The 12,182-nt window shown below is 38.4% G+C and overlaps 1 protein-coding gene across 1 annotated transcript; it reads right to left on the bottom strand.

Annotated features, from left to right (window-relative positions):
* Positions 1 to 3,683: 3,683 nt before the first annotated feature.
* Positions 3,684 to 5,210, bottom strand: LOC113462868 (heavy metal-associated isoprenylated plant protein 21-like). Its single transcript, XM_039131741.3, has 3 exons — positions 5,039 to 5,210; positions 4,794 to 4,869; positions 3,684 to 4,115 (listed from the first exon to the last, which is right to left on the bottom strand). Exons 1-3 carry the CDS (start codon positions 5,123 to 5,125, stop codon positions 3,823 to 3,825), a joined length of 456 nt encoding a protein of 151 aa, XP_038987669.3. The 5' UTR covers positions 5,126 to 5,210; the 3' UTR covers positions 3,684 to 3,822.
* Positions 5,211 to 12,182: the final 6,972 nt, after the last annotated feature.

Raw genomic sequence — 12,182 nt, 5'->3', positions numbered from 1 at the left:
TTTGAGTGAGGTCTTAGTTAGCCGCATTGCTCCAAGTGCAGTCAAATCAAAATGCATCACCCGGCGTTTCTTCTTCCATACTTCATGGACGATGGTGCATAATGATGCAAAAACCTGTCTTGCACCCCAGTCCACAGCCTTCTACAAATATCTGTGGGATGTTGAGTGAGCTTCTGAAAAAGAGGCAAACCTAATAGACGGTCAGCTAAGCTCCAGGTGTTTATTTTGTTAATTTACTCTATGCTTGTGGAAGGGGTTAGAATGATCTGGAAAATGTTTGTCATACGGAAGGACTTAAATAATTCATGCTATCAGTAGGCTTCAATTCAAAGCCTAAGGTAGCTGGCCCAGTGTCGTAGTTACAATAATTTGTTTTCTCCGTGTCATTGCTCTTATCTGGCAGTCAGAAAGGGACACTGTTCCTCACAATCATTTGAAGATATCTTGTTCCAGTTATATAATTAATTTCTTAACTAAGAAGATTTACACTAAATTGGACCCTTGGTTGTTTGAAGTGAACAAAAATTATATGAGGCAGACACTATAAAATATCATATAGGACGAGATTCCTATTTTGCTACGTTTTCTCTGGCATCTATTTTAAAGAGGAAATCCAAAAGTAAAATAGGAAAAAACTCTCCATACTAGTGAAGTTCATTATTCCTATATAAAAAAAAAAATTGCATATGCATCATTTCTTTTTCTCGTCAAGCCTCTTCATTTATTCTCTTTCGTATTAGGTCATCTTTCCCATCTGTAAGGTTTTCCTTCTTTTCTTTAGTTCCTTTCTCTCCTCCAATCTATCTCTTTTTCAGAATCTTTACACCTAAGAGTTCATAAAATCTAAGGAATGATATATATATAATTTCTTATATTAGACAAAATTACAAAAGTGCGTACTGGTATTAATGAATACCATATTCTGAAAACTATATATCAATTTATCTAGAGGTGTGTATTAGCTTGCTTAATAACTAACTTTACTTGGAATATATCGCTTAGCCATATAGTGTATACGAGCCAAAAGCATGTTTTAGAAACTGTGTATTGATTTATCTATATGCATATATTTGATTGTTGTTGAATATGTATAAAAAAAGCTTGCAGTATGTATTAAAAAATTGATGAGTATGTATTATCCGGCCATGTAATATGTATTAGCAAACATAATGTTTTGAAAACTATGTATCGATTTGCTTAGAGCTGTGTATTAGGTTCCCGGATGACTAATTTGTTAAGTGTGTATCATCTGATTGTGTACTGTGCACTAGTGAATACCATATTCTATATATGGTATCCCGCTCTAATAGCTCCGAATAAATTAAATACATGATTATATATCAATTTACCTAAATATATATGTAGGCTTTCTATATGACTAATTTGTTCGATGTGTATTACCTAACCATGAAGTATGTACCGATAAAGAGCATGTTTTGGAAATGAGGAAGAAAAAAAGATACCACGTGCGACTTCCTTTCTTTTTTTTGATATTTTTAATCACGGGACTAACAACTCTATTAGTAAGAGAAGTCATGGACTTTTAGATGGTACTAAGAGAAATGTGGCAAAATAAGAAGCCCGCTCCATATTTTCTTCTCAGTGCTCGCCCCATATAATTATATTCATTTGAAGTTGATATTACTTGCACTTCTCAAATGCTCCTAGTCTTATTAAAGACAATGACTTTCTGTTATGAATCATTTTGAAAATTCCCTAATCTGTTTGTTTACTAGTCTTTAAACCTGCCTGCATTACTCCAATCATGCTTTCTAAATTTTTGTCGTCCAATATAAACTTACAAGGATTATGAAACCAACTACATCAATCATGACATAGCCCATTTAAAGTACCATAGAGGCATAGGGCCTGCCCCCTTTTTTATTCCTGGTCGGGTAGCGTCTGCCTGCGAATTAGTTGACCTTTATGCTTGTATTCCCAAGTTTTTCCGAGTTCAAACCATTTGCATATACAAACATATACACAGAGAGAGAGAGAGAATCCTTCAAACTTGGATATATATCCTGAAATAAAGCTAACTTCTTTGTCTTGATAACTACTATATTATAATATTTGCCCTCCACTGCCTCTGCAATTATGCCAGCAAGCTCTCATGGTGGCATAAATCCCTTTGTTGATGTATGCACAATAATTTCTTTTTGCACCTAAGGGAACCTAATCAATGACGGGTCGGTTTACAATCCTAAAGTTATCAGATTTACTAAATCATTGAGCTTTACTTAAAGATAGAGCTTTCGTCTGGTAATTAATTTAATAAGCCCTTGAATTATTGCCTTAATCCAGGATCGCGACCACCGTCCATACTCATTACCCAACTTGATATGATAATGTTTTTCAATCAAACTTGTTTTGCTTTACCAAAGATTAACATCATTCAAAGCGGCGCAGCATGGCTGTCCTCGCAAACAAACAATGCTGGAGAGGCAGCAAATAAGTAGTACTTTTTTATAGCTTAATCTCCTTGTCAACAAAGTTCGGCTCATTGTTGCCCTATAAGCTTATAGTTTATTGATGGTGTGGACCCTTGGCCCTAATTCTCTTCTTTGTTTGGCCGATCTTTCATGATTTGCAGCGGCACCAATAGGTTATTGTTGGATGGACCACAAAACATTTTTGTTTCTTCTATTTTTGATTTGCAAACACAAAAAACATATTTTTATCTCCTTTACTTTCTTTTCATTAATATAGTTGAACAATTGATGTTAAGTAAAACGAGAGTATGATTTTCTCTTGGATTTCTTAGTAATCTCTCTGTAGTATTTCAATTACCATTAGTGCTTATATAGTTTGTATCAGTACTTAATTACCTAGTTAAATTTTGTACACATCCTAATTTTGTAGTAACCTAAAAACTGGGGTAAATATGTTGTAAGTTGAATCTTTTCTTTCCTTTTCCAATCTTAAAGTGGAGTTAAAAGCTAGAGTGCATAGGACATACGCAAGGATGATGAGTATTTCTATTTACCCTAATGATTTAAGCTTTAAGTTGTGGTTCCTCTTTTCGTAGCAGCAAAGCAGTAAGCTGTTGTTTTCACTTCATTTTTAAGGCAAAATCCTTTGTATGGGCGGTGAAAGGAGGTGCGACCTTATTATTTTTAAGTGAGAAGTGTGGTTCTCGGATGAATTATTGTTTCCAGATCAGTCACCTACTCCTCTTTAGCAATGAGAATTAGTAAGTATTTGTTTGGAAGCTTTTCCTAGTTGCCCACGTGGCACTTAGCTACCAAATATACTCTGTGAGTCCCTCTAATTTCCTTTGGATATAGGTAAGCTGATAGTGATCAGTATTATATAATTGTAAACTTGAGCAAACTATACGATGAGCAATCTAATGGCATACTAATCAACAAAAAGCTCTGCATTCCAAATAAATATCCATTAGAGAACTATATTATGACCAGAATAATCAATTAATAATCAGTTCTCTCCTTAATTCTTATTAGATATGTTATTTTTCCTTAATATGCCAAACAACATTCACATTAAACATTCAAGATCAGAGCCTCCACTTTTTCATAAGTTATGCTAATATACATAAAACACCCTCAAAACGTTACATGATCGATTACAAAATGAAAAAGAAATGCAGAAACTCAACACCACACTCGTACCTAACTCCAAAGTAATGAAAGCAAAAGCTATCCCTGCTGCATCGGAAAGGAAGTTAACAGACTGACTAGATTTATCAAAAACACTCCAAAACCTATTGACAAGAGCTTCTTCTTCCCTGTAACAAAACCGTATCATCTTGTGTAGCATTAATTCTCCCCATCAACCCCTTACCAAGTTCACTGAGCTCTTTTACATGATGGAGCATGCATTTGGGTTCTCGTCACTGAAGAATGCCATGTATTTCTCTTCGGGTGCATGAGGGTTAGGCACTGCCTGGGCCACATTGCGTACAAAGCCGGAAGGTGCCTTCTTGTCGTAGGCCCCGGCAACGTAAGGGTAAGCAACCAAGTTGTAAGGGACGTAGGGCCAGAACTCTGCCACCTTTCCTGTGCTCTTCACCTTCTTCAGGACCTTGTTCGGTTCGATGTGGCCGGTGACTGTCACCCTGCTTTGCTTTCGGCTCACGTTCACTGATGTCACACCTAAAGACAATGCCCAGTTCAGTTTCATGTCGAAATCAGAGATTATATCCCTTCTTTACCAGAAATAAGGGCAATTTTATCTAGCATCTGGAATTATCTCCTAAGAGAAACATATCTTTCTTCCTCTGTTCTCTACTTTTTTAAAGACAGACTTCATCTAGTGCTTTAATTAGGCCATCCGACCTCCTCCTCCTGCTCTTCTTCTTCTTCTCAGTTTCTAGTATTCTACTTACAGAAAAGAGCATAACAAAAAAGTACTTACTGAGACACAAGAAAATAAGAAACTCAAACTGGTGACCTATTCAGGCTTTTATATTGAGTTCCATGAAACATTGCGTAGTTTCTGTTGATGTACCCATAAGGATAGGCTTGGTGAGGAATAAATAATCGACCTCTTCTTATAAACTTGTTTCATACTCTCTCTCTCTCTCTCTCTCTCTCTCTCTCTTCCCTGTCAGTATTGCTAACAGGGGAATTTCACCACCTTACTGAGTTTGTTCTTTAAAAATAAAGATTATAAGTAGTGCCCGTCAATTAAGTTTAGATACCTTTCTGTTAACTTGAAGAAACCATTAAATTTCATCTATATTATATTAGTCACACGACTCTGTTCTCCAATCTGACTCACTCAAACATTATTTAAGAACAATATGAAATAGAGAAAGAGAGATTTGTCACCTTTTAATGAGCTAACAGCATGCTTCACTCTCCTTTCACAACCATCACAGTCCATCTTCACCTTGATGTCCACAGTCTGATTGACCCCAAACAAACCAGATAAAACTCTTTAGATTCTTGTCGAAATATGTTATGCAGGGGAAAAAGAAAACTCCATTTCTCTTCTCAAGTTCTTATGCTCTACAAGAAAAAAGAGAGAAAGCAATACAAACGGTTGTTTATGGTCCTGATGATGCTCTTCTCACCTGCAGTGGCTTTCTTTTTTTCCTTTTCAATGCTCTTCTTGTGTCTGCAACACTGCAAAAGTTGGACAGGTAGTCAAGTGCACCCATTTTGCCTCACACACACACACTCGAGAGAGAGAGAGAGCGAGAGAGAGAGAGAGGTTGAGGAAAATGGAAGGAGAACTAGTGTATTTATATGAGTAGGATGCTGAATTATTATCTTCTAGCAGCTCCTATTGCCTGCTAATTATTAATAATTTCCTCTAGTAAATCTGAATTAATTTAACTATATAAGAGTGACCGGTGTGCATCCACCATAAGAAAAATCCTGTGAAGTCTCGATCAAAGCCATGTGGCGTAAGATCGATCGACTGTCATTATACATACATAAAAGCCCAAAGCCATCCTTCATACCATTAATTCTGGTAATGGTTTCCATCACTTATACAAACCCTACTGTCGAAAACTGGTGGCATGGCGCTTTCGGTGCCTGATGTAATTGGTTCTTGGCACCATGATGGAGGCCACATGTGATGGGAAATTTCTACAGCTGGGCTTGCGGAGGTTGCCATGATCTCTTTGTTGGCACCATAGTTTGTTCTTCTAATGGGTGCCACCAAGCAAGCATGGTCCCCCTTTGCAGCTAAACATTTTCTTTCCAAAGGCTGATTGGTCTTCAACTGCTCAAACAGTGATTATTTTTCAAATATCTTGAACACTTGATGAAATTGAGAAGTTAGAACTTATCATCTCATTATTCTATTTTGGCTAATATTTTTCCTTGCTCTCCTTTTGGATGCTACAAATCAAGTCCACCTATAAAACTCAACTCATGGTTCTTCCCTAGCTAGTAGAACAAACCTTCAGCTTATGATAATAGCTTCCTCCTTTGTTTAAAAACAGGACAATCTTTTGGTGTGTTGTCATGCACTGAATAATCTCTACTATTATAATACAAATGTTTGGGGACACATCTCCATCATAGATTTTTCCACTATCATGGACCTTTGACTGTATATATCTTTTTTTTCTTTCTAATTTTTCTTACAGTTTGTTTCATACCATTCAAATTGTTTTCATTCATACATACATGTGTGAAGGTGTCGTGCATATAATTGTTGTTGGTGCACACTAGGCAGAAAAATATGTGGGTTGCAGTTAAGATCCATCACAGATTCATGGTGAGTGGTATAAATTGTTTGTAGAAACTATCATGTAAATCAGAATTTTCTTGAGAGGATATTAGATAAAATCAGACTAAGGTAATTTTATCAGTGTTTTTTTTAAAAAAAATTCTGGATCTTTTTAAAATTTAATTGAATTATATCTCTAATGGACAATTCACAAAGAAAATAGTTACATCTTCTAAAACTGAGAGGAGGTACAAATTGTCCTCTCGTACCTAAAGATGTATAAAATCCCACATCTCCCTTTGCCTCTAATCGTGTAATCATCAAACTGTTCTTTTTCTTCCTCTGTTTCCTCTGTTTGCTTCTCCGTATGAATTAGAAGTCTCAGGGTGTGGTGGTCATTGGCTGCATTTGTTTGGAGTTGATTCCTACCAAATCCATGAGCATGACTTCCCACAGCTATAAATCTAATTGATCTATTGTCCCTTCATTCTTCGGGTTTTATGATATATATGGCTTCGCATTTAACAACAGGAGGCCACTGATCTACAAGTTCCTGAAAATCTAGATTTTTTTTTTCTTTTAGTTTCTTTTAAAACACATTTAGTACATCATTCTATTGACCTCAGGAGAAGCATCCATGCCTTCAAAACTTTTTTTGATGTAAAAAGAGGCAAAAGGAGCCACCCAGCTTTTATTGAAGATTAATCGTATTTACAACAGAGATGGGGGCAGAGATGAGTTACATTGTCAAACGAGAAGAGGAACAGATGCGGCAAAAAGAAGTTAAATAGTTCCAAACCAAATATCTGATACTTAGGACAAAGAATGTTGATGCTTATGCCTTCAAAACTTTAGTAATGGTCTCTTGCACTAGCAACACCATGTGTGCAGATTGGAGTCCTGCTAAACCAACTTGGTGAATAATAAAAGGAATCTACTTTGGCAGAAATTCTGGATCCAGATAACCTCAGATGAGCTTTGGATATAAATAGATATGGCATCAACACTGACTGCAATTGTGACCCAGTGTGTGCGTTGGCAGAGATCATCATGCATAAATTCGGCTGAGTCAAGTTTGGAGTTGATCAGGCTGCAGACTTTGATTAGGTTTAGTGCCTATTAAATATAAGGTTAATTTCTATAGTTTTTTTATAGTGATGCCACAATGTAATCAACGGTCGAAACTAAATTGTACTCTTTTTATTGCTTTTGTCCTTCCATATTTTTTGTTTCTTCTTTTAATTTGGGTGGAGTCTCCTGGCCATTAAACTTCAAAGGGGACAAAAGGGGAAGAAAAAAAGAAAGGTGCAAAGAAGACCCCAGTTTACAAGAACGGCAAACCGAGCTACGTCTAGTATGTTTTTGTTGTTCCTCCAATTGGATTTGTTAGAAATAGAGCTGGAAACGAGGAAGGACAAAGCGTTCATATTCTCATTCAATAGATACACGTTGCCCGCAACCGTAGCTTTTCAAATTTAAGAAGGCACTTGATCAGACTGATATGGAGCATGGATCCTTTGCGTGTGCATGCGACACCACAGAGTGTAGTGCAGCTGCAGATGGCAGCCATCAAGAGATGGGCGCCCATCAAACAAGGCAGTCCATGAGCTTGTTGAATGTCAAATTTATCGATAGTAGAGGAGATCTCCTTCACCTTCTGCAGCTACTTCAACATTATAGGATCTCGGGTTTCAGACTCTTCTCGAACTTGGTTAATGATCAGTTGGGAATCATTGGAGGTCTTCATTAGGGTTACCCCAACGGCTTAGGCTAACCTCCATCCGATGATCACTGCCTTGGATCCGCTTCATTGTTGGAGGTCTTGAAGTTAAACCTCAGGGCATGCTCGGCCATGACATCCTCAAGGTTGGCGAGGATCTGCTCAGCTCTGCATCCTTCTATATTGGAGAACCCATCAACATGGAGTGTCCAAAAAAGTCGTACCCCTGATTTGTGTTGCTTAGACTCGGCTTTGGCTTATGTTTAGTCTTCATACTCAGCTTTCTTCAGCAAAGTACACTCAATAAGGAAGTCAGCAAGTATCTGTGCTTTAATGGCAGCTTTGGGCCAATAATTTGTATCGAACTCTCCTAGCTCAACGATCTACTTGACCAAGCGGCCAAAAGTATATGTACCTACTTCAACAATTGACCAACCATCACCGTGATGGTATGAGCTTGAAAGTGCAGTCATAATCTTCGAGCTGAAATAATCAGGATATATGCCATTTTCTCTATTCTTGGGTACCTTGCTTCAGTATCCCGAAGTAGCTTGCTCATATAGTAGACAGACCTCTGATTTTCGTGGTCTTCTCTAACAAGAATCGAGCTAATTGCTAAGAAAAAGACGACTATGTAGAGATACAGATTCTCTCTAACCTCGGGTTTAATGAGAAGTGGCAAAGACCTGAGGTATTGCTTTAGCTGATTGAATCGGCATTCTTTGGTCCATTCAAACTTCTGGCATTTTGTAGGATCTTGAAAAGGGGGAGACACCTTTCTACCGACCTAGACATAAATCGGCTTAAAGCAATTATCCGACCAGTAAGCCACAGGGCTTCTTTGACTGTCTTTGGAATAATCATTGCCAACACTGCTCGGATCTTCTCTAGGTTGGCTTCAATTCCTCGTTGGGTTACTATGAAACCCAAAAACGTCCTCGAGGTGACTCTGAATGCATATTTGCTTAGATGGAGCTTCATACTGCATTTCCTTAAAGTATGGAAGGCTCCATATAGATTGGTGACATGATGTTTAGCCTGATGGCTCTTCACAAGCATGTCGTCCATGTATATGTCTATGTTCCAGCCGATCTAATCCCTAAAGACTCAATTAACCAGCCGTTGATATATAGCTCTGGTGTTCTTCAATCTAAATGGTATCATCCAAAAACAATATAACCCTTTGTCAATGATGAACGCTGTTTTCTGCTCATCCTGGGGGTATATCCTGATCTGATTGTATCCTAAGAATGCATTCATAAAATTAAGAAGCTAGTGACACAAGGAAGCATCAACAAGTTGGTTGATCCTCGAAAGTAGAAAGCTATTTTTTGTGCCAGCATTGTTAAGATCGATGAAATCGATGTAGATATTCCATCTGTTGGCCTTTTTGATGAGCACCATGTTGGCTATCCATTTTAGATTAGTCGTTTCATCGATGATCTCGACCTTCAGGAGCTTATTGACCTCTTTGTTGATGGCTTGTTGTCGCTCAGGGGCGAAGCTTCTCTTTTTTACCATATTGGCCAATGCTTGAGGTCTACATTCAACCTGTGTATCATAACAAAAAGATCTATACCTAGCATATTAATGGCTGACCGAGCGAACACGTCGGCGCTGGAGTAGAGGAATTGGATAAGTTGGTTCTTCATTTTCTTATCATGCAATGAGCCGATATGGATTACTTGGCTATCTCCCTCATCGAAAAGTAGGATGGAGATGAGTTCCTCAGCTGCTTCCCCACGTTGTTCCTTTTGTTCATGTCGGACATCGAGACCTTGAATGGGCAATATTTCTAAGGGTTTGATATTTTTTTCTGAGGGTGGCCATGTGGCATTGCCGAGCCACCACTTAGTCGCCCTTGATGGAGAATCTTATCATCAGGTGGTAAGTGGATACCACAACTTGTATTTTGTTTAATTTGGGTGGACCAAGGATTGCGTTGTATGCTGAGGAAACCTGTTGGACTAGAAAGTCTAGGATGATGGTCGCCTATCGAGGTTCTTGGTCGGTTGTGACTAGAAAGGTGATTACTCTCTCCACCGATATAGGGTCTTCGTAAAAACCGATCAAAAGCGAGTCAACTCTCCTTAGCCAATCGACTGGCAAATTTATTTTTTAAAATGCCTCATAGAACAAGATATCTGCAGTGCTTTCATTATCTACAAAACTCTTCTTACAACATAATTTGCTACTATAAGAGAGACTACAACTGCATCATCATGGGGGGTTTGCACCTCCCCCAAGTCGACATCAAAGGAAGATATGACTTCCTTAGATTTTGGTCTCTTCAGGGTTGAATCTCCTGATCTGGCTGCTCAAGCGTAAGTTTTCCATGCCAACAAACTCGACCCTCTTGTTGCAGGTCTGCTTGAGATGATATTAATGACCCCCACTATGGGCCAGTGGTGTTCTAGCTTTTTAGGTAAGTTTGTCCCACCATGCTCCTTCTTCTTGATGTCATTTTTATACGTACCAACCAAGATATCCTTGGTGAATTAGAGCCTCGGTCTTGTTCTTTAGTTGAGTGCACTCTTTAATGTCGTGGTTGTGCTCCCTATCGAAATAATAATATTTTTTAGGATTCGTAATAGCTGAAGGTGTCTTTATCTTCTTTAGTCATTGCAAATACTCCCGACATTCTATTTCTATCTGAAATTGGGCTCTAGGTATGTTGAGATGAGTATACCTCTCATCTGTCATTGGCAACCATCCCTATCATTTTTGGGCCTCTTTCTCGGTTCTTCTCTTTCTTCTCAACATCCTTTTCTGCCCTTTCTGTCTTAGTTTTCTTCCCTTTGAGCTGCTATTGCCTCTTCGGCCTTAGTATATTTTTTAACTCGAGATAGCAGCTTGCCCATATCATTAGGAGTCCTCTTTTCCAAGCAGAGGTAGAAGTGAGAAGATTTCAACCCGCTCCTTACTATTGATATGCAATTTTCTCATCCAGGTCATGAATCTCCAACATCTCCATGTTGAAGTAGTTGATGTAGCTTATGAGGAACCCATCTTTTCTTTGCTTCACTGCAAATAGACTGGTGGTATGTTTCTTCTGCTTCCGGCTGCTCACAAAGTGAGCCATGAACTGGCGGCTGAGCTGATCGAAAGAATGAATAGATCCTGCTCGAAGACTAGAATACTAGAGGCAAGCTGCTTTCCTTAGAGTGGCTAGGAAAGCTTGACATAAAACTATATTAGTTGCTCTCTATAACATCATGAAAGCCTTAAAACTTTCAAGGTGTTCCATCGGGTCCGAGGTGCCATCATACATCTCAAATTGGGGTATCTTGAATCTTCTTGGCAATGGTTCATCTATAATCATCTTGGAGAATAGTGGGTTGGTTTTAATCTCCAGATCTTCTCCATAGCCGGCTTGCCTTTCTCTCAGGCCTTCGATCTTGTTGTTCATCTCCTCGATCATTCAATTGAGATTGGCCTATCTCTTAGAGAGCTTTTTCGGCTAGGAGAATTTCGAATTTCTCAGGCTAGAGCCCATTTCAGAATGAACACTAGGATGATCATCTTCTAAGTGTCGGCTGAAGTTTTCTAGGCAACGATCAATGTGTTGTGCTAAGCCATCCTGATGATCTGATGACATGGCAGTAGTTTGCTGATTCAGACATTGCATACCCCGAACTACCTTCGTCAGAATCTACACTTATTGGACTAGCATATTATATTGCTCGACCGTTACCACTTTAGAAGTTGGTTGTAAAGTCAGAGACCATTGAGAGCTAGGTTGGGAGTCATTGGATTCCTGTTGGGGTTGATTGGTGGAATGGTGGTTATTTCAACCAGACTTTATCTCTTTTAGATTTCTAGAAAAACCTCAAAAGAAGAGGACATTTCCTCTAGCACAATTCTATTATTGCTTAAAATCCAACTTAACGGGTGGACGAGCTGGCGGATGAGATGCTCTGCTCAGTTGAGTTGGAGGAATGTAGCATGGTGTTGGAGTTGTTCTGCAACCACATAAAACAATCAGAGGGTCATTGGAATATGTCTTTCAAGAAAAAGCAGGAGAGATAAAAGAGAGATAAAAGTATGAGAGTATCGTATTCAGATCTTTCTTTATACTTGAGGGTCCCTATTCTTGATTGTTATAGAGGAGAGAATGCGAATTTGTGCAATTAGGATTGCACGATTCGCGAACGAGCAGTTAAGTGCTTTTCATATCTTCTGATCGGGATGGTTATAATATTTCTTTTTAAGTGTATTGTAATCGGGCACTTTTTCTTATCTGCTAATCTGGTTATTTACGATATATTTTTTTTAAATATGTTGAGATCGTGCTGGGCAATAATTAATCGTG

Source organism: Phoenix dactylifera, chromosome 9 (genome assembly GCF_051530095.1).
Source record: "Phoenix dactylifera cultivar Ajwa chromosome 9, Ajwa_hap1_PhDact_Kaust_v1.1, whole genome shotgun sequence".
NCBI lineage: Eukaryota > Viridiplantae > Streptophyta > Magnoliopsida > Arecales > Arecaceae > Phoenix > Phoenix dactylifera.
Note: the sequence above shows the minus strand (reverse complement) of the source record. Positions and strands in the feature narration are given on the sequence as shown.

Bases quoted from the DNA above. Each gene is read 5' to 3' on its own strand.
- LOC113462868 (XM_039131741.3), bottom strand. From the start codon at position 5,125: ATGGGTGCACTTGACTACCTGTCCAACTTTTGCAGTGTTGCAGACACA. The intron at 4,870-5,038 runs GTGAGAAGAGCA...GGGGTCAATCAG, and splicing joins AAAAAAGAAAGCCACTGCAG to ACTGTGGACATCAAGGTGAA. The intron at 4,116-4,793 runs GTGACAAATCTC...CATTGTCTTTAG, and splicing joins TGCTGTTAGCTCATTAAAAG to GTGTGACATCAGTGAACGTG.